The sequence below is a fragment of the Anguilla rostrata genome, chromosome 3 (genome assembly GCF_018555375.3).
Source record: "Anguilla rostrata isolate EN2019 chromosome 3, ASM1855537v3, whole genome shotgun sequence".
NCBI classification, from domain to species: Eukaryota; Metazoa; Chordata; class Actinopteri; order Anguilliformes; family Anguillidae; genus Anguilla; species Anguilla rostrata.
The window spans coordinates 54,325,156-54,352,387 of NC_057935.1; the positions used below are offsets into that span (position 1 = coordinate 54,325,156).

Consider the following 27,232-nt stretch of genomic DNA (forward strand, 5'->3'; position numbering starts at 1 on the left):
GAAAGATGAAAAGCAATGTTTAAAATATTTGTAATTACAAGGTACTAGTTCATCGGTGTGGGAACTAACATCTTATTCCATCATCCTAGAGCATTTGTGTTTTATTTGTGGGTTTATTTTGTCCCAAGAGGCTTTCTTACAACTAAGAACACGTGCAGTCTCAGCTGTTTTGGTCAGCTAAATAGTTATGGTTGGTGGAGCTATAATTCTGTCTGGTTTTAGTTTTTATAAACTGTTAGACAAAAAACCAGGTGGCAGTGTGGTGTAGCTCTTTAAGGGGGTTGCTGTTTTTTATTCACAGAAGATCCCCTGCTGTACACCTGAGGAAGGCATTTTACCTGATCTAGCATTACTGTTAATATTCAGGGGTAAAATGGGCGATATGATAAAACAGTGAACTACGTAAGTTGATTTGGATAACAGTGTAATATACAAAAATACACGTTATGATTCTACACAACATCCATGCAACACACCTGTGACCTTTTTTCCATCTGTATTTTATTATTTTTATTCTTTTGTCTCACTTAGCTGGTTGCCAGAACACTGTTTTCATTCTCTCTCTTTCCATGTCATGGTCACTGATTTTGTAACATCTGCTACCAACAGCTTGCAATATGCTCAGAACAACACATTCAGCTCATTTTAACTGGGGGAAAATTCTTAAGAGGGCGTTACACCTGTCTCTGTTTCTGTGCACTTGTGCACTTTGGCATCTACTCTTGCCATTTGCTGTGCACCTGAGCTGTGGAACAACTCATCTGCTGAAAGTCCATATGGGACGGTGATTCACGTTTGATCTTTAAAGTCTAAACTGGAAAACTATCTTACATGTCTTGTTTTCACAGCTTGGTGTTTTCATGACTTGCAGCTGTCAATCGGAATTACGTTCAATAGTCTGTTTAGTCTCGTCTCAATTTTGCCTCGTTCAGACTTTTTCGATGATAGCAAGAAGGTATGGTGAGACATCTCAAACAAAGCACCTGCCTCTCCAGCTCTCACCTTAAATGAGGTCAACAAACACTGGTGATTTCATGACACATAAATTAAAAGACAAAGATATGTACCATTATTATATTTAGTAAACACCCTTTACCATTATTATGTATATCTGCAAAGAAAAATAATGCACAATAAATCACACTTCCATTGAGGACTTTGAAGTAAGTGCCACGCTAAGTCCAGGTATACTTAGAACAACAATGGGAAAGCACAACCTGTGTCAATGACTGAAAAAAGTTATTAAAATGCAGAAAGGACTCTCATCCAACCAAGGCAGAAGGCAACAAGTTGGAGTTTGTTCACGTTCTGCATTGTGGTACAATGGAATGTCTAAAAATAAAGGGAACATGAAAAGAATACTTACATCACCCCCATCTGAACTTTCCACAGTAATTATCTAATGCCTCTCCATTTGTCTTGCCCTGACAGTTCATGATTTTAAGGCAACTCGAGATGTTGGCTTTGCTTTGAAGAAAATAAAAGGTGGGGCTGGGGGGGATTTTAGCACCCCCTGCTGGTACCTATGTATGTTCCTGAGCTAAAATTCTCCAATCCCCATTCTCAATCAAGACGTGTAGCCTAGAGGAGAACTGACAATTCATGAATTGTTGCTAGTTCAAAACATTAGGGACCACTGAAAACCTCACAGTAAGCCTGAAAGAGAGGGTAACAGTTAACTGAAGCAAAACCCATCATAGTTATAACCTGAGGTGAATATTTCTTCACTCACTCACAACCTGCCAAGGCCAAGATCATAAACAAAGTTCTCCTTATTGCTCACTCACGGATGTTTTAAAAACATCACTGTAAGCTGGATTTCTAAAATGCAAAGTGTCATTATCTGGAGTGTCTGTTATTTTTTGTGCCTTGGGGAGGGTTTTCCAGAGCCACTACAAATCAAAGCACACATATAACTTTCGGTCCTAAAGAGTTGTTTGGGAGTTTGGTGGACACCGGAGGGCAAGAGGGGCTTACATTTCACAACTGACTTTCGTACAACCCTTTACTCCATACCTGGCACCCACACATCCACTTACCTCATAGACTGACCCTAAACCCAATGGCTTGCTAAGCTAAAACTAAGACCTCACAAGACAGCACAGTGAACTAAACTTTTGTGAAAGAGGCAAAACTACAGACACTGTGCAAAAAGGTTTACTTTAGGAATACACCCCCATGCCTACCCTACTCCCAGGCTCCAAAGGAACAGGTTGGTATGTTAGGAATCTTTGTACTACATGGAGAACTTATCTTATAAGAGAGAAATTTGATCATCAAAATGTCATAAATGTCAGAAATTACTGACCATATCATAAAAGTGATGAAGCCTGAGGGAGATTCTGAAATTTGGGAATGTGTAGAGAGAGCTAGAACCAATCTTTGGTGATTTGTATTCATCCTGAGTTACATGACTGGTATATGTAAGTGTGATTTTGACATGTAAGCCACTGGGCATACTGTACAGTGCTAATGGCCACCACAAATTTGCACCTTTGTAAGTTTTCTTAAAATTACAATTAGTGTGCCTTAACCTTGATCAATACGGCTACAGTCTAACGCTCCAGAAAGTTGAGAGAGAGAGCAGAATCAGAAAAAATAGCCAGCTGGATTGCCATGTAAATAGTTGTAAAGATAGGTAGAGTTGGGCTGCTTGCCAAGGGCTCTACAAAAGGCTTCTAACATCTGTTTGAGGGTAGATTTCTGGTCTGCCTTGCAGAAAGAATAACAGTAATTCTTGGGGTGAGCCTTTTCTCCCCCATCGCTTTAACTCATGGTGATGCATACAGTCGGTTTTACAGTGACTAGCAAATGACAAAACCCCAGGGGAATGTGCCTGAGAAGTGTCCTTGTGGAGACTAATTCATTAAACAGGGACGGTAAAGAAAGTTTTTATCCACATAAAAATGATGTTTGATGCTAATAAATGAATCAGAATGGCAAAAAACAATAAATCACATAAAGTTACCCTTTTTGTGTGCAGTTTCAGCTGCATTAGACTTTATAAGAATCAGACATTTTTCAAAAGACTACCAAATCAAACAGGTGACATTGCCATTGGACAAATGATACACAAGTTACTATAGATACATCACTATTTTATCTACAAAGATCAGTAAAAGTGCTTTCTTGAAGACCGAACAATAAGAGTAGGCCTGCCAGCCTGGCACATCTGACAGTGAAAATGAGGTGCAAATACTATAACTCTACCTCCATAGTCTCCAGGGGTTGGTAATAGCACAAGGTATTACAAGTTCTCTGTTCCATATACTTAAATATATTCTGGATAGATTTGTAGGCTTGGAAAAACTACATGATCCAAAGCAATGCACAATAAGTGCATATCGAAGATCAGTGGAACAACTACAAAACACAGATCCGATAAGCTACAATATGTATGGATTTAAATTGCCCATAGGCATGAGTGTGTGAGCAAATAGTGAGTGAATGGTGTGTGTGTGTGCCCTGCAATAGATTGGTGGCCTTTTCGGGGTGTATTCCTGCCTCTCGCCCAATGCATGCTGGGATAGGCTCCAGCACCCCCCGTGACCCTGCCCAGGATAAGCACGTATAGATATTGCATGGATGGATTTCAAATAAAATCAATATAACACATAAGTATTAAAGGCCAACTTTCTTTTTTAAAACATATTTTTTTGACAAAATATGTTTTAACATTTAAACAAGTAATATTTACGGGGGCTACTTGTACTTTTACTCAAAGACATTTTGTTTAAAGTAACTTGAAGTGTATTTGAATTGGCTACACTCTTTCAGTAGCCTACTCTACCCAGCTCAGATAGACTCTAACCAACCAAACTTAACCCAGAATGGATTTTGTCCACAAAATCTCAAGCGTGACAAAGCAAAGCATGTAACACTAGTTAAGTAAACATTATGCATAAGGATGACTCACTGTCACAAGTAGAAATACTTCCTATTACCATAGGGCCCAGATTAAAATATAAGCCTAAAATTTGATCAGACGTTTCAGGAAACATGTGAACCACAAGCAAAAACTGAAATGATTAATCTGCAATTCACAATCTCCAGAGGCCAAGAAAAAAGCGGGCTGCTTAGCTAAGAACATTTTTTGCCAAAAGATAAATAGCATGCAATATTTTAGCAATGGGACAATATTGGGAGTTGTATGAGACGTGCTTGACATCGATGTTATTTTTTGGCGAAAGCATATGCAAGTAATCTGTATAATAAATGTTGGTTTTAGACTGTGTTCCTCACATTCTGGTGGCTTCTCCGTATAGCAGAGAGCTTCATCCATCAGTGCTTACAGCAAAGGCAAACAAATAAATTAACACTATCTTCTCAGAACATGGCCAAGGAAAGCAGGCGGTGAAATGCGACACCATTACCTAAATTCGCATGCGTCTGTCTGCGTCCCTCGCACATTTCTGGCCTGGCCTGCAGCGTGCCCTTGAACGTGGCCCGGAGGACCACCTGTGTGAAAGGGGAGAAACCGAGTGTTATGTCTCTGCAACGGAATAATACAACGCGGAATCCAGCTCTGCAAATAGCTCACAGCAGAGATCATTTTCCGCCGCAGCGGCTCGACAAAAGGTAAAATAAGAGCAGATGATATCATTCTCTCTGCGAGCTGGAATGTCCTCCAAGCACATGGCTTACTCACTTGCTCACGCTCCCGCAAACGGCGGTAACCCTTTTTAGCGGCAATGCTGAGAGGGGTGCCTTCTACTGCCCCTCTTAAACCCCCCTCCCCACCCCCCCCACCCCCTCCTCACACGGACTCAGTGACAGGACATGTCATCATGCCCCTGGATCACCCACTTTCTGGATGCAAACCACACCCATCATTCATCCAGCAAAGTCCACGCTATCTGAGATTCTGGGAAAGAGCAGACTTAGAGGAAGAGTGGTATGGACCCCCAGACTACTCAAAAGCTCCAGAGAAATGAGCAGGTGGCTTGTCTGATTTACGGTACATATAAACTCATATAAACACATTTCAGCCAGCGCACATTTAAGAGCCCGCAGCACGTGTGGTATTGGTCTGACATGGTTTCATCACCTTCAGAATCTAGCTTAAGAAGTGCACGTGGATATGTCTGAATATCAGATGCAGAACATGTTCCCCCACTGGACCCAAATGGAGGATCTCTGGCTGGGCGCTGGCTGAAATGTGTTTTTTTTTTCTCCATATCTCGTTTGTTGACTGTTGTTTGCTTGCCTGCGTTTTCATGTTTAGTTGTTATTATTGATATATTTTCTGCTTTTTAACATGTTTTTATCTTCTAGTCCACCTCCCCTTCCCTTAAGTGGCTTTTGTCGCTTGCCAGGCCACCATTGTAAATAAGAATTTGTTCTTAATGACTTGCCTGGTGAAATAAAGGTGAAATTAAAATAATAAAATAAAAAAATAAAAATCTCTAGACTCGTACAACCTAAGACTATCATCTTAAAGATCAGTTATCTGAGACATGACTGCATGAGAAGGGGAAATGCATAACCAAACCAAACAAACTGGTCAGAATCTCAGACATGTTGTATATATAAATATGCACAACTTATTTCATTTAATGTATTGCAATTATTTTATACTAGGTAGTTCTCTACAATTTCTACAATGTGATCGCTACAATTTATGGTGCAAATCCCACAAGCTAGACAGTGGTCACAGCTGTGTCTTGTAGGTATCTTAATTTTTATGGTCGTTGTGCCATAAATCATGTTCCTTAGCCTACACTACACACCAAATTTAGGGGAGCACAAAGTGCCCAGACTATATGTTTACCTGCAAAACAAATACAAAAAGGTCCTTAAAAGTCTTACTTCATCAGTAGGTCTAGTTATCTTTATTCCGTGCCTTCCATCAAGCATATGGGATCATTTTCTCTCAGCAGCCATAAATCCGCCATGTCTACTATAAAGTATCGCTGACCAGCAACAGATGGAGCTATAGAAAGAGAAAAAGATCGGAGTCCAGATTTGACCACCTCTGAATTTTATGGCTGACATGAAGCGCACAGCCTGTGGCTCCCCCAACACGCTCGCATTAATAGACAGACAGCGGATGCCTGAAATAAATGCTCGTGTGAGCCAAGAGACATGTGCAATTCAGATCATTTCAGCCAGTGGGTCTGTGTCTCTGAGCATAGGTTAGTGATACCTGCACTCACTCCTTTCAGTCTCCTGTTAAGTAAGTGGACCCCACTATAAATTTTCCCTGGTGTACTAAGATCAGCTGAGTTCCACCTGCTCAGTGCTACCATAACTATGTGGGTTTTCCTCAGAACATATTTGTCAAATGCTCATTTGCCCACTGATGCTTACAAATCTTTCCTTTGAAACTTATTTGCCCTATAGATAAGTATAAATCCTATGTTTCAGAGAAACCCCCAACTTTTCTGACCATGCTGGGGATATTATGGGGACTGCAACTCTTGATCATCTCAGCACATACAATAGCTGGCTATTTTAGAGAAGGTGGTACCCCATTGCACTGCTCAGTTAATTGTCCCAACTTGACAACATTCACAGAGGTCAAAATTATCACATTTCACATGAATGTACCTCTACAATGACTCCTGTTCATGTGTTTCCCTGTATGCTTGCAGTTTTGAACATACTGTAGTTCACAGGAAAGTATTACATTTATGTGTATCATATACCCAGCAGTATCCTCTTCACAGATGTGTAGGCTACTTATTGCAAATCTTATTGTCCCAATAATCGACACTTGTCTTACAATGTTTAGCATCCTCCATGAAATCAAAATCAAGCAAGTTTTAAAAAATCTGTTTACATATTAACTGTGTTTCAGTATCGTTACCCCTGCCCCTGGAAAATCCTACCTCATTACAGGGTTGTCAATAGGGTCGTGGGAACTGGAGATTACCATGGTAACACTGTCCATATATGACTGTTATAGTAAATGAGTGTACAGTCCAAAAGGCCACAATTCCATGTCATTGCATTACCTTCAACTCATCGTAGAACCAAACTTGGCTTTCCTAGACTGGTCAGTTCAAACAGACATGGATACCTCCACATAGAATTAAAATGTGGAAGGACTGGGAGAGAATGTGTGGGGAAATACAAAACATATAATTGTTAAAACACGCAGAGGATATGTAATCCCCTGCATGCTTTAACAATTAGATGTGTTTTCATCTTAAATTCTTTTAATCCTGAACACTTTCATTTTTCCTTTATGTTTTGTTGGAACATTTGAGTAATTAAGTCAGAGCATGTCTTTCTTTTGTTTCCAGTTGATTCCATGACAGAAACTAATCAGGGGGGAACCAACAAACACAAATTCTGCTTTACTTGCTTTTTCTGCAAGATTGGGCCTGTTTTATGGTGTGCTAAAAAGAGAGAAAAGGAAATCCCCATCATACAGTACTACAAAATCCAAGCATTGCATTGCTTTTATTCAGCATACTTTTTATTAGACCTTTTGATGTAGGCCTGGCCTATTCAACTAAGCATTAAGTCAGAACCCTGAATTCGCTTGCCATCAAATGTTAATGCATTTATTTCCCGTTAACATTGTAATCTGAAGATGAGAATGTGGCTCAGAAATGAAAGGCCTACATGGGTGATATGCGCTGAACGTTTAGAGATCATCTCTTATCTACAAGCTCCAGAAAAATGTAAAATAATTAGGCTATAAAACAAAACCCAATGCGACAAAACAAACTTGCAGTTTCATTGCATTTTTTTTTTTTTTTTTTGTCAGGTAAATATCTGGTTTTCCGTTACAGGGAACCGCACTGCCTCCTAAAGGACATACTGTATCGTAGCAGCGACCAATTTATTGTTCCTACGCAGTAACCTATCTACTGAAAGGACCAAGGAAAGCATAATTTGGAACGTATATTGTTTTATGCCAGGTGATACCGACAACGATTTAAAATGTTCTAAGGTGTAAACAATCTATGTTTATTGCATTATTACACTGCCCAGTTGTTACAAATCATTTCAGTAGGCTACACTGCCGCTCGGTTCCTGGATAATTCCTGTACGACTCAGTTTAAATACGAACCGTCAACTTTTTCTGGTCTTTTCATTCTAATATACATGTAAGCTTATCTAACAGCTGCTCCAAAGCTATAGCACTACTGCCGAGGGAGAAGGCGAGGAAGCACCTGCTTCCAACAAGGAGGTGGAGAAACGGCTTTCATTTAAATTTAAAACCGAACTTCTCTTGTGGCTCATAACGCGTACTATACATCGAGTAGGCTACCTTACACGCTCAGGTCCGATTGGTCTTCTGATTCGCACTGGACTAGGAGGTGAACTGCTGCGTGTCCGTGTGTGTTTGAAAGCGGAGGAATTTGAGAAACATGCTTAACGAGCAAGTTAGGGGAAAATACGGGACAGTGTAGAAGATTATCAGAATCATAAATAGATATCGCGCCAGGAGCGACTCTGCGTCACCAAGAAATATAAATGTAGTTTTCTTTACAACGTGTCATCGACTCTTATTTATGTTTTATGTATCATGATTGTACGTTTTACACAGGTTACACGTTTTATCGCACTCCTGAGAATTTGTTAGACAGAGTTGCATGAACTCGGTTGTATGGTTTTATCAGAAGCCAAAAAAACCACAGCCAAGAGTAGCTATGCGTCAGCGCCTGGGCGCAATGTGCAGATTCCATATGAAGTTTCATATGATTGTTAATAAGATATGGGTAGCTATAAGAATAACGGTTATTATAGTGACAGCGGCAGTGGCAGAATCCCTCGCAAAGGCGGGATTGGAGCTACATTTTTTTCGGTAAGAAAATTGATGTGTGTAAAGTAGGGATGCCAGCCAGGCGTGGCTTGTATTTGAATATCCAATATGTGAATGCTTGGGGAGTATGTATATAAACGGCTCTTTCCATCTGATAAACAGACATTTCCACAGTGATGAATTGCAAGGGACGATCAATGACAGAATTGACAAACACCCATTCAAGCACGGGCGAACTACTGCACGGCGGATACGTCTTGAGCTTCAGCATCTGCATGGGTTTGTTTTATCTCTTTCGCAGTAGGCTAAACTTTGTTCGCAGAGTGGACTGAACTATTAATTGGGCAAACAGACCTTCCTACTGTGCGCGATGGCAGAGGTCGGAGGCTTTCTTGGGGCGCTCGATTTGGATTTACAAGGGTTTCCTGCGCTGGGGAATATTCCTTTGCCGGAATCGCCCGTGGGCTTGAATGAGAGATTGGGACAGATTGAAGGGAGGTTACAGCGAGGCTCTCTGACGGATTTTGGCCACCTGAAAGGCATTTTGCGCCGTCGGCAGCTGTACTGTCGGACGGGTTTCCACTTGGAGATATTTCCCAATGGAACAGTGCACGGGACCAGACAGGATCATAGCAGATTCGGTGAGTAGGCTAAATATTTTCAATGACTATTGACGCCTTAGTGTTGTCATGTGATTCTCACAATGTGGTGATGATGAATTTAGTATTTTATCAGATCTGGTCAGTTATTTCCGTTATCATATCATAAATGTAGGCCTATGTTATTTAACATGACTTTGTATTGGAGTAAAACGATTTCACATTTCTGCTAATGAATGTGTTCAGCGTACAAGAAAGCAAACGGTCGAGCCAACTTTCTGGCAGTCTTTCGAGACAGAGCAGTGAAGTGATAACGTATAGCTTGGGGGGTCGTTTAAATATTCCGGCTTTATTGGCTAATTCTTACCATCGACTCCTGTCTGCGGTGCCGTTATACTCACGTTCACTTTTCTTGTAGACTACCCTCCCTTCGTCCAGCAAATCAGAAAGGGACACAGGTGTCTTTACTCAGAAAAAAACGACGGAGCAGCACGGGGCTGTTTCTTCTTATAATATTCTTCAAAGGATCCAACCGACACAGGCACATACACTACGAATTACGCTATTAGTATAAATCATCCCAAGGAGTGGTTACAATTATAATGGTAAACAAATGAGGGCACGGCGTAGAAATGCGTAGTTTCATATCCGCAGTGACCCTGCAGGTGTAGCCGTGCTTCACAGGGCGAAATAACTCTAAATTAAAGCATATGACCATCGTAGAATTCAAGGAAGTTTAATGCTTACGTCTTCAGCCAAAACAAGCGAATTAACAAGATTGGGTGGTCCGTATGTTTGGATTTTGTCATCACCAAAGCCCGACTGCAATGCATTTCAGTTATGTTAGAAATACATGAGGGCAGCCTGACTTTAATTAAGCTGAATTTTAAACACGTTTTTACTCAGCAAGCGCTGGAAGCATTTTTCGTGTATCCTGTCGCATCATTGATTTTGATGTATGTGGATTGAGCTAAGCAAAATTCCAGACAGCACGCAGCTGCAATTTTATTCATATATTTATATACATAGTCGTAAAACGGAATGCATCTCGTGTCATACTACTAGGATTTCAATATTACAGGACGCAATGTTTCAGTCTTAATATTTTGTCTTTACCTGCATTTTATAGTATAAAGTAAACTATGATAATACAACTTTAAATTATTTAGAGAACATTTAAAATATGTACATTTCACCGCAGGATTCATGTTCACTTTTACAAATTGCGTAAACTGGCAGATAATGTTATTACTTTTGACGGGGATAAGAATTAAGAGTTTTCCACAATCCTCCCACCAAGGTCTTTGTGGCAATTCATGAGCTGTGTATGTTCATTCAATCCTAATTTGCACTTCAGCCAATTTAAACTCATACACAATGTCTGTTCTATTGTTGAGTGTCAGAACTTAAATGGGATGAATGAAGTTAGAGAAAAGCACACGGCTGCTGGTCAGATTTGCTGTGTTATAACAATAAGTAGACTTCCCTCATACTAATAAGGTGAGACCATAACATCATGAACATATTATAGTGGCAGAGTTGTCCATTGTGTGTTTCAGGGAAAAGATCTGTCCATGGTCCTGCGCTGGTCTGGTTATTGTAATTTGCACACATATCAATCATATCAGTCACTGTTGTGTGCATTTCACTCACCAACTCTGATTTTGCACCTTGGATTCCCGGGGGAAATAGCTCTTAGAACGTCCATTTTTGCCACTCCACCTGATTTTGGATTGGCGAAAGTGGAACATGTAGTCTTGCTGCTCATATAGAACAGTACAAATATAGAAACCATAGCTCATGGTTTGCATACCTTGGTTTCTTATTCCTAGAGTCACATGAGAAACTATAGCAGTTAATGGGAGGTAGGATTGTGTACACCAAGTTATATGAAAAAGGAACCATGGATTCAGTTCTTACTGTTTCAGGACCATTGGCCCCCAACTAATCTTATTTTTTCAGCTTATACAGACCTGAACACATTAGAAAGTATCTACATGAGCTCGTTATAGACAAACACAGCATAATATTGGGTTGATTCAGCTTAAAATGAAAAAAAAAAGTGTGGGTAGATTTGTAGTATGTTCAGGCACAATGCTCAGAAAATCACTACTGAACATTCTTAAGTAATGTGCTTTCACATATTGTATAAATGCTTTCAGTTCTTTTTTTTTTCCAATTCAATTTTGTTTGTACAGCGCTTTGTACAGATAACTGTCACAAAGAAACTGGAAAAAACCCTTAACATGCTAACTGTAAGATGAAAGGGATCAATCAAGCTTTTGGCTTCATTTGACATGTATCCTTAACTTTTACTTTTGAATAATCCCAAGATTTATAGTTTTTAAGTACAAACACAATTTTGTGGATGGTTACTGAATGTAAGGAGCTGTATTTGTTGTAAAAAAAAAAAAAAGTCACACTTGCTTTCATTCATCATTAACCTCTGGTTTCTGTATTGGTCTTTGCTATGCCTCGCTGTGGTGTTGGAGGTGTTAAAAGGATAATGGTTACTCTGACATATTTCATTCTCTGACAAAGTGCTAGTCAGTCAAACTCACTTCATTTAAGGACATTGCACTTCAGATGCATCCTGCTCATATGGTCCTCTGCACCCAGTCGTTTAATGTCCACCAAATACACCTTCATTTTGGTCTGTCCCACAAATCACAACCCAGTGCATGTTCACAGTGTTTTCCCTTGGCTGTGAGCAGACGATGCAGGTTTGCTTGTTTTTCTGGAAAGCCACCAGTCTCTTCAGCGTGGGAGACTGACCAATGTTGTCTTTGTCTCAGGGATATTGGAGTTCATCAGCCTGGCTGTTGGACTGGTCAGCATTCGTGGGGTGGATGCTGGGCTCTACTTGGGGATGAATGGGCGGGGCGAGCTCTATGGGTCGGTAAGTCAGAACCACTTATGCACATGCTTAAACATGCCTTACGCTCTCTCTTGTTTGCAGTTGTGTCACTCACTTGTTTGCTACACATCTGTATGCAATGAGGGTCAGCAACAAAGCCGACACCTCTTGTTCCAGATTATCAGTGATGATGGCCTGATGCCATTTGGTGTTGTTTTTAAAGTTAGGGATGTGGCTTTGTGTAGTAACACTACCACCAAAATGACCAATTTAAAACAAAAACCCCACAAAAACTGGTTATAAATTCACCCAGGGAAAAACACTAATATTATACTTTATTCTTGGTAGAATGCAGAAGTACTGAAGAAAGATCACCCCAAAGACTAAACAAACTGATATCCACACCGTCTCACTGACCTCTATCCCTATGCCTTCTTGTTTGAATTTGGTTCTTTGCAAAAATAGATATTTCATAACAGTCAATATTTATACTGCATTAGTTTTATTTCTCTTCACAAAGCAGTTTTCACTTGATTCCATTCTCAAAGAAAACTGAAGTGGCTGTCCCCTCTGTGTTCAGTGGTAAGCCTCAGCATTTAGAATTCTCATACTCATAAAAATATTTACATATTCTCATAGCACGCAGAACTGTTTTATAACAAGTAGAGACGTGGCGGAGCCTGAACAGGGGACTGCTCTATTTACTGCACCTGCACAACATTCACAAAACTGTCTTTACCAGGGACACTCAAGGCCTGTAGTACCGCTGTTTTTCATTATTCTCCTCTAATCAGTTACCGTCCTACCGTTATAGTTCCTATTAATAATCAGATACAAGCTATCGTCTCAGCTGTCATGTTTTCCCTCATCATATATACAATATACTGGAACTGGTAAATTGTCAGAATGTAATACCATTTTAGCCCCCATTACATTGTCTTCTGATACCTGATGGAGATTCTTTAAAATAAAATCAAACAAAATGAATTTGCAATAGAATTCTATTTATTCAAATTCACCTCAGTCTTTTGATGAACTTGATCAACAAAGAGCCAAAGTTAAATGTCAAATCAAAAGAGACAGATGGTTCTTGACCATCAAAAAGTATCAAACATCTGTAGCTGAAAATTTTCCAGGAAAATGACCAGTGCACGTTGTCCCCATGCACAGTGAGGCAGATGGTGCGGGAGGCAAAGATGAACCCGAGGATTACAGTTCAAGAACTGTCGAGTTTAGTTGCATCTTGAGATCAGCAAGTCTGACAATCCACCATAAAATGGCACCTCCAGACTTTCTAGACTCTTTGGAAGAGTTGCACAAAGAAAGCCCTTACGGACAAGCAACCAACAAATTCAAGCAGCTAGTCTTCGCCGAACATAACTGGAAACGTGACTAGAACCGGGTGCTATGGTCGGATGAGATGGCCACGTACACCGTTAGCATGTTTGGCATCAAAAAAGGGATGCATACAAGGAAAAAGCATCACCTATCAACCATCAAATAAGGTGATGTCAGTGGTATGGGGACTGTTCTTAAGATCAATGGCGTAACGAATTCCACCAAGCACAAGTACATTTTAGTGTACCTCTGTCAGGAGGGTGAGATTTGGTCATAGATTGACCTTTCAACAAGACAATGACCCACAAGCATAGCTCAGAATCAACACAGAAATGGTTCTGTGGAAACCAAATCAATGTTTTGCAATGGCCATCACAGTCTGGGTACTTAATCCCTATGAAAGACCTGAGTTCTTAATTGTAGAGGGCAGTCTGTACAAACCTAAGGTTATCAATGATCTGGTTGTATGTTGCCGCACAACCTGAAAGTACACATCGGGTAATAATAATAATAATTTTTTGCGCATATATATATATTATATATCTATATATATATAACATATATATATATATATCGCTTTTATCTGACACTAAAAGTGATTTACAGCAATAAGTAAAGAAACTCTTAAGCCGTAATAGGCCGCTGTTTGAAAGCAAACCACAAAAACCTGCATGCACTCCAGGACTTCTGACAGGATTTTTATGGCCCAAGGTTACATGCATTTAGTTAATGTTCTATATATATATTTCTTTTGTAAAGTATTATTTTCTATGGCAGAACAGAAATAAGTTCATTAGTTAATTTCCACATTCAGGGGCTGTCTGGTTAAATTGAACATTCCAGGTAAATTATATTTGCTTCTGTTCAATTGCTATCAGTTTACTTTTCTCAAAGATGCTTCAAAGGAAAATAGGACCATGGTAACAAATAACAAATATTCTGCAAAATATTTAGAGATTGAAAAGGGGTTCATTTACACCTAAAGTATGGGAATCCCAGTCCTGATTATTATAATATATGCCAGGTCTTGTGCAATGTCCTGTATACATACAGCAAACTTTTAACTCTGTCAGCAAAAGACTAGGACCAGTCAATCAATCTGTGGCAAATAACCGCCAATGCATGCAAAACATTTTGAAATAAACATGCCTGGGCTGATGGTTAAAATGTTCTGAGACTGCCATGAAGATTAGGTCACATAATTTTATAAATTATGCAGCAATGTTAAGAGACATTTCACATTCAGTTACGCGTGCATTTACTTCAGTCTGAAGGCCCATGGTGGAATGCCAAGTTCGGAGTCCAGGGCCTAGCCAAACCAGGGTTCAGAAGTAGGTGAACGGTACAAATGTGTACATTTCCACTCTTTAACCACATCTTTGAGGTTTTTTTCTAGTCGTTTAAAGATTCAGAAAGGAGCCGGTCTGGCAGTAGCATTTGTAGCAAAGCCATGCTTGGGCCTGGCTGGCGCAGGGAATGCGGAGCGGTGCCAGTGTCCAGTGGTGCTTCCCACAGTCCCTGCTCTGCTGCGTCCCACCCCTCCAGCACGCTCTCACCTGCTGAACCCACAGTGGCGAGGCGGGCGGCAGCCGCGCAGAACCGCAGCAGCTGGCGGCTTTGCTGCGGTCACTGCGTCACGGAGGGGGAAGCAGACTCGCAAAGCGGGCGGAAAGGTTAACCGAGCTGGGGAGTGATTTTTTGTTCCCCGGCCAAAAGCCTGCCGTAATTACTCTCCCCGCCTCTTCGGGACGTTCCCTCCAGCTCCTGCCAGCCTCGAATACTTTCCACTCTTCCTCCTCTCCACTAACATTCGTCTGCACCACCAACCGTGAGACTTGCTCCCCCGTCTTTTCCCATTTTCTGTGCCAATGACAAAGCCGAATATTTCTTCTCTCCTCGATCTGATTGGTCCATAAAATGGAAATTATTGTGATGGGGAGCATTCCCATAACCCTGACAACTTCTTCCAGCCCAGAATCACATCCATTCATCACCACATACTGCACCCACCATGCCAAGGAGACATATCTGAGCGTGTATCTGAGCACACAGACACAGACCCCAGCCATTGTGAGTCCCGCTACTGTCTTGTGCCTGTGTTCGGCACCAGTTTTTTAGTGGACTGGAGCTGGAATGTTTGGCATGCTAACATTGCCTGACGCATGCATACCTGGCCTGAGCACCACATTTCTCTTTCTCTCTCTCTCTGTAGAAGAAGCTGACAGCAGAGTGTGTGTTCCGGGAGCAGTTTGAGGAGAACTGGTACAACACCTATGCCTCTACGCTCTACAAACACTCGGACACGGGACGCTTTTACTACGTGGCCCTCAACAAGGACGGCTCCCCCAGGGAAGGGGGCAGGACTAAAAAGCACCAGAAGCTCACCCACTTCCTGCCGAGGCCTGTAGAGATCGAGAAGATCCCACAGGCTTACAGGGACCTGTTCCAGTACAGGTGACCAGGCGCCTCTCAGTTAACTGGGTTAGGGATTCGGCTTGGGGAAAGGGGGAGGGGAGGAGGAGTGTGGATGTATGAGGCAGGAAGGCTGTCACGACTCCCCTCCTCACCCATTTGTGTTTGTGTTCGTCTCCTCGTCCAGAGGACGAGCCCTCTCCTGTGGTTACTGATATAAACAGTACGTGTGTGTTCCCCGATGCGTCTGCTTCCTTTCCTTAATGTGCTCAGAACCACAGGACGGCGGGACATGTTTTCCTTCTCAGCTTACTGATGCAAATAGAAGCCCTACTGTTCTGAGAGGCATTGCCAAGGGAGCCCTGTGACTGCTGAACGGTGTTCGCCACGTCGTTACCTGACCCACACTGTGTCATCTGGGACACGAGATGGTCCCATGAAGCTCCATCTAAAAATGAAATAAAATAAAAAAATTTGAAATTGACAGCAGTCAATTTTTCCTCACTCAGCATGGATTGGCTCTCACCGAGGCTGTCCTTCAGATCTAGTGCACTTTGCAGCAGACACGATCTAAAGTCACGGCGGCGGAGCCTGTTTGGTGGACTCTGAGATAAGTGGCATCTGATGGTGCCTCCAACCTAGGGGCGTGGCCCTTTACAAAGCAAGGGTGGGCCTGAGGCTGTTTGGAATTTTACAGTGGGAGGATTGGAATTAGAGTTTACAATACACCTGGATGTGCCTTTGGAGTTCTCAACCATGCTCACATTCGAGACGCCCCAGTGCCACCCACAATGTTGCTCAAACGGTCAGATTAAATTTAATGAACTGACCCAATGAGTCACTGTGGAGCCCACGTTAGATGTGGGTAGAGGCAGCAAGCTATCTACAATCTATGTGTGACCTGGGAGAAGGGCAAAAGGAGTGGGTCACCAGACTCCCAGAAGACACCCAGAGTCTGAGAAAAGCAATGCTGTCTGCTGGTTAAGGAAAGTGTCGTCCTTTCAACCACAAACAAAATCAATTGATCTCTGGGGGCAGGTGAGAATAGCTCTACTCTCATTAGTGAAAAGACAGCCAACTGACAATCCGTAATACAAATCAATGAGTGAGACAAATAGGGGAAATGGAAGACAGAATGGAGAAAAGGCTTGGATTGTATTCTCAATAAAGAGAAGGAAAATCAAAGGGAGTGCTAAAAGAGCTGAGGGAAATAAAAAAAAAACTCACCTGGCTCATTCTCAAAGCTTTGGACCGTAGAAGAAAGACGAGGCTAATCTCCTGTAGGAGACCTTCTAAGATTGATGAGCACTTAACACCACTCTCAGAATCATCTTTCCTCTTCTCTCTGAAGTTACTGTAGTCTGCTCATCACAATGAAAATTAATAGCTTACATATTATGTGGCTTAACCAAAAAAAAAAAAAAAAAGACCAAAAAAACTTAACTATAAAAGCTGCTGCAAATAAGCTTGGGATTATGCAACTTTCCTGCCAGAGCTGTGATGCTGCCACAGTGGTTATGTTATGTTGTGTTGGCTTTTTGAACTGAGAGTGACTTGTAATGTTCAATATGTCTGGAACATTATTAACACGTGCGCAATGGTGGTGTAAATATGGACAAAACCTATTTATATAAGATGTACAATATATTTATTTTCTATACATAAATATATTTATTTATTGCAAAGACTTTATTTTGTAATGAACTTGAAAAGTTAACAGAACTGTAGTTTCCTACTGAAATTGTAAAGAAGAAAAAAATACTTAAACATGAACTGAGCGAATAAGACAATAAAATTGTCCTGCTTTTTGAATGTTCATTGTGAGTGCCTATTTTTGCTTGGGGAAAGACCCTCTGTACCAATTAAAACCTGCTTGTGAGAAACCCAAGAGCTGATCGAGTTGTCTAGCATTTATCTCATCTAATAATGTATGGAATAGTGGCAGGCCACTCCTGTGGCCCTCTTACTGTCAGAACCCGCAAAAGAACTCTGTCACAACATTCTCATGGTCAGGCCCAGAGTACGGGGGTCATATCTTTGTCCATACTTAACTTCTGCAGGTCACTGGAAATGTCAATCAAAACCACACCGCTTAGTCTGTACATTTAAGGACAGCCTATTCCACTTTAACCACACGAACACGGACTATAAGCTTAAGGACAACTATGTGTTGTTCTTTGATGTAGGGCCTTGTAAGGCGGAATTAGGCCCAACACTACGGGGTTTGCGAAGTTAACAGAACAGGTTCAAAAGGTGTTGAAACTTATTTAACCTGAGTCTACGTTTCCACACTTAAGGATGAAAGCCCACCTGAGAATCAATTTTTCTTTAACCTTTCTCTTTGAATTAGCATTCCAGAGGAATGCTGCACCGCACTTTCAAAGCGGTCCGTCTCTCTCCTGAGATCCCCGCGCTCTCTGATGATGTAAAGAAAGAAAGTGCTCTTGGCCCAGGGCACCTGCAGTCGCGCTGCTCTTCCAGTTTGCAGACATATAAATCAAAGCTGCTGGCTCATGCAAAGCGATAAAAGAGCGACAGGCAGCACAGGGACAGACTAATGGCGAAGTGCACTGAATCATAGTTCAATCCATTCCCATGCTTTTGTTCTCTCACCTCTAAAAATTAGGCAAGGACAAATAATGATTTGGCGAACTGTTGGGATGGTGAATTTTTCACCCGAATTACAGGCAAGGCTAAATGTCCCCCATCAATGCCCCAACTGCCATTCATCCCATTAATGGTATCTTTATCCATTTATGTGTTTATTTTAGCTGATCCCACTCCCCATAAATAATCTTATTTGATATTACAACGAAACCAACAAAACCTAAGCAGACGGCCTCTGAATGTTGCAGAGTTCATCTAGTGAATGGCTGTTGAATTGCAATTTTTTCTCTGCCACATGCATACACACGCTGCTCTGAGATCAGTGGTGCAGGGTGTGGATGTGGGTGGAAGACGGCACTACTCACATTAAGTAGCTAACGTAACACAATTCAGGTCCTAAAGAAAGGATGGGATCAACATTTCAACATCTGCAATAGTTGTAATGTTTCCTCTGCTGGACGTTTTTTTTGCAAGCTGAGAACGTAGGCTCCCAAGAGAGGGAAATGGAAAAGAATAAGGCAAGGGGAAAAAAATTCCTGGCAACCACAGAAACAAAAACAATATTGGGTAGAGAAAAAAAAAAATCAGCACATGAAAGATCAGGCCAGGGGAGTGGCTGGGGTAGGGGAGAGGGGTGTACGAAGGGGATGAGATAGAGTCTGGCGGTGCGAAAATTGAAAAGGATCCAGGCAAGACTTATCTGAGCATTACATTCTATTGGCAACAAAGTGCTTCACAAACAAAAGTCAAATTTGTTGGATTTTGGTAGAAGTATAGTGCAACAATCAATGTGCCTGATAGAGGAAGAGAACGCTACTGGTTTGTCATCAGACAAGACCAGGCTCAAAATGATCCCCAAAAGGTTGATGAACAACTGAGTAACAGATGTCATGACATCCAGACTGCAAAAAAAAAAAAAGAAAAAAAAAAGCTACATGTAAGAAGAAATGAGTCACATTAATGAATTCCACTGCAACAAAGTCAAGCCTTCACCTGCAGCTGTGCACCAGCTAGTCTCAAGATTTTGCCCACTATATTTCATAACAGGACAGAAAGAATGTAAAAACAGTAACAAATATACTGAGCAAGGCAGGGCCACTTACGCAAACTAGGACAGCTTGACCGCTTTGTCAGACACTAATAATGCGGACAGTTTCTTTTCCGATTTTGCCCCCGCCATTCTGCAAGTCCTAAAACAAAACTTCCAGAACATTATTTTGACTTTTGGAGTCTTTCTGGAGGCTCAGTATATAGGCTTTCCTACATTATTTATTCAGGCTTCACTTAAGCTGTGGAGAGAAATCCGTAAATTAACACTTCAGAAGAGTTTCTGCTTTACGCTGACAGTTCGATTACAGAACAATGATCAAATTCTTATTTTATCCGAAAGTATATTTTAAGCTCCATATTTGGGACATATTAATATAAATGAAAGTACTCATGTTTAGTACTTTGTCCCTTAGACATCACCAGGTGCTGAATATCTTCTCTGTTGATGCTCTGCTAGGCCCATACTGCAGCCGCCATCAACTCTTGCTTGTTTCTGGTTTGCTAGTTGCCTTAAGTTTTCTCTTCAGCATATGAATCACACGTTCGATTGGATTCAAATCAGGTGAATGACTTGGCCATTCAAAGATTTTCCAGTCTTTGGCTTTGAAAAACTCCTTTGTTGCTTTAGCAGTTTTTGGGATCATTGTCTTGCTGTAGGATGAAGCACCATCCAGTGAGTTTGGAGGCATTTACCTGAACTTGAGCACATAAAATGCTTTTGTGCGCTTCAGAATTCATTCTGCTATGGCTACTGCAATATTACATCACAGGGCTCAACAATAAAGACTGGTCAGTGAATTTTTTCCAGATAATTCCATGAAATAACCGACTTGCATATTCAAGCGAGTGGTTATCTCAAGTGTCACACCTAAACACCCCCTCAACATGCATTAAAATGGACTATTTTTGCATCTCACCAAATCAAACCAATCACACTGTCTGTGCCCTGAGTGAGAATTGATTCATAAAATAATACGAGGCAAAGTGAATGCGAAATTATACTTAATTATACAAGGTCTGGGTAAATACTGTAAAGCCTGGTGGGAAGGTTTGCATTGAGGAGAACCGACTTGTGATTGCTGATGCTGAAACTTATAAATAACGATAAATAATCGTTTTACCTCATATCTGAGTTACATCGACAACCTTTGGAGTAGATCACCTGAAGTGTGTGACTGATCACTTCGCTAGCGTCTTAGATGCGGATGGCAGCGATAGGAACAGAGCCGGATTTGTGTAATGGCCATCAGCAAAAGCACTGATTAAATCCCTACCAGACACAGCTAGGAAAGGCATAGACTGATTACTTCGTGGACCCTGACTGCAAGAGCAGTGCAAGAATCTGCTGATGCTCACTGAAGCTGCGCTGGTCCTTCCCAAGTCCACTGCAGCTGTTGAACGAGCTTTTAGTTCCTTGAAGAGAATCAAAACCAATTGCTGAATTAGCTTGTCTACTAACATGCTTACTAAATGAACATATATGTGCAGGGTCTGCTATTCAGCAGTTAGATGCCAAAAAGGTTGTGGAAAGGTGGATTAATATAGGTCAGAGGGCAAGGAGGATGTCAAGCTCTCCAAATCACTCTGACATTTTGAGTGACACACACACACAGACAAATGAGGAAATGTAAGTTGTAAGAATGTGTTCAACATCACCTTTTTTCAGAATAAATTGATTGCCCAAAAGACAGCTACTTTATATATGGCCTTGTGCATGTTTATATTTGTAGAGGTTTTTAAAACAAACTGTTTAGAACAGTAGAAATTCAACCAGACCGTTAATGTAGAGACCAGATATATATAAATATACACACATATATAATCAAGACCTATCTCAGAATAAGACACAAGGTCAAGCATGGATACTTGACAGTTAACAATGTGTCAGATGTCAGAGATGTCAGTTCTCTGCCTCGACTTTGGAAAAAGCCTTCTACAAATGCAAAAACCACCTCAGAAATACAAGAAAACCAGCCTTTTGGTCACTTTATTAAATGTAATATTAAATACTAATCTAGTAAATTGCAGATCAGATTAATGGCAAAACAAGGAAGTGTATTTGCTAATGTGGTAACATTCTTGGGAAGGATAAAAGTTCCTCTACATTTCTTAATTACAGCTTGTGCAATCTGGGGAGTGCACACCCTCCCACAGTCTCCGATAAGTGAGGTCGTTCCTCAACACCACACATCTACGCTTGTTTAGCACTGAAAGCGAAAATGTGCGAAGAAATAACAAAAACATAACACAACACAAGTGGAACAAAAGAATAACAAAAAAAACAAACAAAAAAATAAAACAGGAAAACGATAACAGTACCCACAGTACTATGACTAGGCACACTTTACAACAAGAACTGGAAGTTACAAAAGTCCAGAGAATCCAGCAAGCAGTTTGAACGACACGGGCATTCCATATCATGATTAAGCAACAACTAGTATAACTGCCTCAAAGCATAATACAAAAGAAAGAAAAAAAGAAGGTATCTAACACTTTTTTTTATTTCATAATTTTACTAGATGCCATTAACCTTCTGTAAAGGCCATAATTTAAGCAACAAATTATTTTCAGGTATTGGGCACCAGTATCTCCTGGAGAACCAGTTACCATCAAATTGTTACAAATTTATTAAGAACTCTATTAAGGGGAGAGGGTTGCTGCTTTAAGGAGGCAAAAGGTAGTCAAATCAGAATAAACAAGAAATACTATGGTCCCACTGAAGTGTATTTAGGCATTTATATTATACTTTTATATATACGATATAAAAAACTAAACAAAAACAATTTCAACAGCCCTCCTTAAAAGGGAATTTTTATGTAAAGGATGATGCAATGCTTAAAAGCTTTTAGGGGGAATTAGTTTTTTTCCATTTTCATCTTTTTGAAAATACCTTGAAAAATGGGAATAAAATGAATAACATTAAGGCTATATATACAACAATAAAATTGCAAGACCCCTTAGGACTGTCCTTAGATGTTAGATGTTTCTGCATACTTCTCTCGGTGGGGGAAGCAGCAATTAGGTTTTAAAAGTGGATTAAATCACTCTGCCAGTCCAGAACCCAGATCCTTCAGAGGGCGGGTGCGTCAGACACGTTTAGTTGCCCTTGGAGGATCCTGGGATGTTTTGTGTGGCCACCCCTGGCAACACCTGGGACATCTGCCCGCCAAACTGGTACATTCCCAGCAAGTCCATCTGGGTCAGGCCCTGAGATCCCAACAAGTCATTCTGCATGGCCAGTTGGTTCAGGAGGTTGGCCCGGTTGGCCAAGGCGATCTGCTGCTCCTGCACCTTTCTGTTGGTGATCACCTTCTGGACGTACATCATCAGCTGCAGGGACAGAAGGACAGGGTGTGAGAGAGAGAGAGGGACTGAGCGAGAAAGAAAGAGGGATTCGAGGCGGTGTGGTCCTCAGGGCTTACCGTCTGCTGCTTGTTGAGCACGTCGCGGTACAGGGCCTCCCTCCGCTTCAGCTCCACCTGCACGGTGGCCTGCCGGCTATAGGCCATGGCCTGCACCTGCACCTCCGTCAGGCTTGGGTTCTCCTTCCACTGCAAGATGGCGTACACCACGTTACACCCTGGTGTTTATATGTACCACACCTGCTACGTGGTACAACTTGCACACCTGCTGCTAAACCTGTGCCACACCCTGACACCCGTCTGCGAAACGCCAATTACGCACTGCCGTGTCAACGCTCTGGCACCGGCCTGCCCCAGACCTCTCTCAATCTTCACCTGCCCTGCTCTGCTCGCTCTCTGTAAGTGATCCACTCAGCTCTGCCCCATCACCTCTCACCCTTCACTCTCCAGCCTGTGGTCTGTCCCCCATCAGCCATCCCCCACCTCTCACTCAAGCTGCGAGTCTCCCTTCATCTCCCTTCATGCTCTGCTTAGTCACAACCTCTTGTTCTTCCCTGCCCCTCTGGACCTCAGTCCACACGTGTGTCTCCCTCAAGAATAAGGCCAGAGCAACACTCTCTCTGTCACTCACCATTCGAGCGATGGTGTCCTCCAGGGACTCTCTTGGGAGGGTCTGCATGGCATTCGAGGCTTCCAGCACCTTCTGCCGGCCTTGGTTTAGCAGGTCCTGTCATTCAGAATTGGAAATGGGAAAAAAAACAAGCGTTGTGAATTTGAAAAATGCAAACCATAAAATTATCAGGAGCCTCAGCGACACTCATATTTGACCTGAGAAAAAAATTTGCATAAAGACAGACTACAATACATGTACAAGAGGCTAAATCAGAGATTAATTGGAAATTGCAAAACTAAACAGGATCCTTAGTGACCTTGACCTCAGACACTGCAAAATGAAAATTAAATCAAGGAAAAACCCTGTGTAAAGTTTGATGAAAGTACAGACATTTGACTATGTCAGAAGCCGAAAACATCTTTGTGACAGAAACAAAAATGTCCCATCTCTTTCCTCTTTACAATAATATGCCTACAGTTCACCCTTACCCTACATCTGAATAAATCTATGAGCAGATACATAAACGTGCACATATTTGTATATGCATGTGCCTGTGGGTATTTATGGCGGTATGTGCGTTTTAAAATTTAAGTATAGAAGTGCCAACTGCCAATTGAGAAACAAATGGTGCAGCCACAGACGCAAGTCAGGATTAGCCATGGAGCTTTGGAATGTGTGGGGCATGAACACGCCGCTTATTGCTTACCTCCAGCTGCTGGTTACTCATGGCGGCCAGGGCGGCTATGTTAAAGGGCATATAAGAGTTGGCGGCCAATCCCATATGAGCGTAGTTCGGCTGGTTCGTCTTCATTGACAAACCCTGGAACACAAAACAAGTCCCCACCCCCCCAGTTACGATGAGGAGGGCAATCGCACAAGAGTGCTCCAGACAGGCACTTTCCCCCAGTGAACATTCCTAACACCTGCATTTACATTTTCCAGTTTCAAACGGGAGTTATTAATAGGCGCATCTCGCACGACTAGACAAGGAACCCTTGGATTAATTGCACCCGCTAAAGACACAACGCAAAGGAAACCAAACGATTCCTTTAGCTCAAGTCTGTGTATAATATTTTACGTTCAGGAGGCTGGGGCTAGGAGTACGCCGCAGTATCAGAATTTGGCTTTTGGATACACAAGCCCTCGGCCGCCTGGCAACCCTGCCGTAATGTTCCTCCCACGGTTTCATCTGTTTACCTTCGGTAAACACAAAACGCTCTCCCTGGAAAGGTCAGCGGGATGGCTGTGCTTGCTCGCAACGTATACTAGACCCCGATGCAGCCTTCCTGTGTGCATGTGTGGGTGTGATAACAGGTTATAAAACTGCACCAGCAGCGTCCTGTGTCCGACACTTGGCCAAGGGAGGTGAGCAGCGTAATTAGGGGTATACACAGGTCATAAATCCGAAATACACAGGTCTAAATCCCTAATGTTTTCAAACTGGCTTTATCAAATTATTTTTTTTCTGTACATTTGCCCCATTTCCCCTGAAATGGTAAATTGTGTAGACCTGAAACCTGGCACAGTCATTACAAATGTGTGAAATAGAAGTCCCATGAAATATCACCTTAATCGGCCAGATGTAGACGCTACAATTAAAGTTCTACATTTTACTGGCGTTAAAGGTCGTAACTCCCACAACCTTTGTCCAATTCACACCAGACTTAGTGTGAGTATTTCCTGGAAGCACCTGTACATGCATGCCAAAGATCATGAAAGACTGCCATACTGGATTTTTTTGTTGTTGCTAATTTGCATATATGAAATGTTTGTTAATCTGCCTAATATGTAAAACACTTTAACGTAAAGGCTTTGTTCATTTTTTGCTAGACTTACAACCTAACATGGTATATAGCATTAGTGTACCTAACCGTACATGTTAACAATGAACCACCTGTACTGGTTAACTATGGGAGCTGTGAGCAAATTAATTTCAGATTAGGTGTAGACTGTCACATTAACAGTTAGCCTATAACTTGTTGACCATTTATCCAATTCTCAGAAAACTTTGACTGATTTACCACGTGGTTATTGTTCTAAAATAAGCCCTTTTGGTTCTCCAACCAAAAACCAACTTCCAACAGACATCCACTGTTTTTCAGTGTTAAACGGGAAACATGAATCTTGTTTCTGTATAATCTGCATTGTTATATTCCCGCATGTTACGTTGCTTTAATATTCTAAAATCTCTTGCATGCTTGACATCCTTCAAGCCTGTATGGGCTTAAATCCTGCAACTGCCTCTTGCAGCTACATGTATTCTAATGTAATGGGAGACAAAGCTGTAGCCTCACTGGGGACCCATGAAGTACACTAAAGAGGCTAGAGAGAAACAGCAAAGCTCATGCTCATGCCAACAAACTCTTTGTACCTAATTTAATGGCTCTGTCAAGGATTCACATACCTTGCAGTTCAAGTGAAGTTACTTTTATGAATCCTTATTAAAATCCAACCTGGCTGGACCAAACCAAGTTTTTTTTTTTGCACTTCCTATTTTGAGATCACAAATTCATCTGGTATGGAGTGTGAAATGGTTTCTCCAACTGTGTTCCTGGGGCATTCAAGTTAACTAATATTACTGGATAAAGACTAAGAACACCTCCTAAATCCATGAAATTTCCCTCTGAGCACTTTATTTCTTGCAATGACACTGTAGCCTGACCTCCTTCAACAACCTTTTTGAACTGTTTTTCCCCAGAAACATAGTATCAATAAGCACAAATTTTATTGAGAAATCATTTCATCATCTTTCCTATCTCTCATTAATAAATAATACTCATTAAAGAAATGGTGTATAATTTTTTTTTTTTGGTTCAAGCTTTAAGCAGGCCAGTGTTCTCATCGCCCTTTCAGATTGAGACTTCATAGTGGCGCTGCCTACGGGGCCAGTACACGAAAAAGAAAAAAAAAAAGTGGCAAGGGTAGAAAGAGGCCATTGTAAAACCGAAATATTGTTGCTCCACAATAAAGCAATTCTGTTCCCTTTCAAACAGAAGAAAGAGGAGGAAAAAGGAGCTTAAGATCAGAGGAGAGGCCCGAGAGCAGAACAAGAGGTTGGAAAAATAATAATCATTAAAGTGAATTACAACAGCGAGCAGACTCTAGGATTACACTGCCCCTGTGGACTGCGGAGCCTGGGTCCCACGCTGCAACCAGTAATTCCTCTCCAAATAAACTCCATTAATTAGCCGATGACATGTTGGGCTTGGGGGGCAGGACCCATACCCTGCACCCCCCATACACCCCACACCCCTACTCCCCCCCAGTAATCTGGACACAAAAGTAGGAATCCCGAGTGTGGTTCACAGGGGTCCAGTGAGTAAGGGGGTGACCACAGAGCCTCGCCTCGCCCTGTCTGCCCCGCCCGCCCGCTCTCTCTCTCCTCCAAACCTTCCTGCAGCAGAAACTGACAGAAGTAAAATCACACTTTTAATCGCCGGAGTTCCTCTGGGGAGATGAGTTCATAAGCTGAAAAGCAGTCGTTCCATTCTCTGCACTTGGGCCGGGAATAAAGGGCTCCAACAAGGAGCTCTTGACAGAGTTCTGGCAGGAGTTTTTGGTACCGATTTACCAAGTTTGAAAAATTGATGGAGCTTTCCGTTCACGGAACCTTCTGGCTGCGCCCGAGACGAGTTTATTTCTGAAATAAATAGTTTATTCACGAAACGGACATAA

General features: G+C 41.6%; 2 protein-coding genes across 3 annotated transcripts in view; one reads left to right on the top strand and one right to left on the bottom strand.

Moving 5' to 3' along the window:
* Window positions 1-8,089: 8,089 nt before the first annotated feature.
* fgf16 (fibroblast growth factor 16) lies at window positions 8,090-17,813 on the top strand. The gene is made up of 3 exons (XM_064328307.1): window positions 8,090-9,360; window positions 12,114-12,217; window positions 15,726-17,813. The coding sequence occupies exons 1-3, from the start codon at window positions 9,090-9,092 to the stop codon at window positions 15,969-15,971; spliced, it is 621 nt and encodes a 206-aa protein (XP_064184377.1). The 5' UTR covers window positions 8,090-9,089; the 3' UTR covers window positions 15,972-17,813.
* A 3,729-nt stretch (window positions 17,814-21,542) lies between these two features.
* Window positions 21,543-27,232, bottom strand: part of atrx (ATRX chromatin remodeler) — a 43,663-nt gene continuing 37,973 nt past the window's right edge. For both annotated transcript variants that reach the window (XM_064328308.1, XM_064328309.1), the window contains exons 32-35: window positions 24,264-24,377; window positions 23,576-23,671; window positions 23,005-23,133; window positions 21,543-22,912 (exon numbers count right to left, since the gene is read on the bottom strand). In XM_064328308.1, coding sequence (XP_064184378.1) covers window positions 22,679-22,912; window positions 23,005-23,133; window positions 23,576-23,671; window positions 24,264-24,377 — 573 coding nt within the window. In that variant the 3' untranslated portion in view covers window positions 21,543-22,678. The remainder of the gene's footprint in view (window positions 22,913-23,004; window positions 23,134-23,575; window positions 23,672-24,263; window positions 24,378-27,232) is intronic.

What these genes read in the sequence shown, in the direction of transcription:
- fgf16 (XM_064328307.1), top strand. Translation starts at nt 9,090, where the DNA reads ATGGCAGAGGTCGGAGGCTTTCTTGGGGCGCTCGATTTGGATTTACAA. An exon ending in ACAGGATCATAGCAGATTCG is followed by an intron (nt 9,361 to 12,113) that starts GTGAGTAGGCTA and finishes TCTTTGTCTCAG; the next exon opens with GGATATTGGAGTTCATCAGC. An exon ending in GGGGCGAGCTCTATGGGTCG is followed by an intron (nt 12,218 to 15,725) that starts GTAAGTCAGAAC and finishes CTCTCTCTGTAG; the next exon opens with AAGAAGCTGACAGCAGAGTG.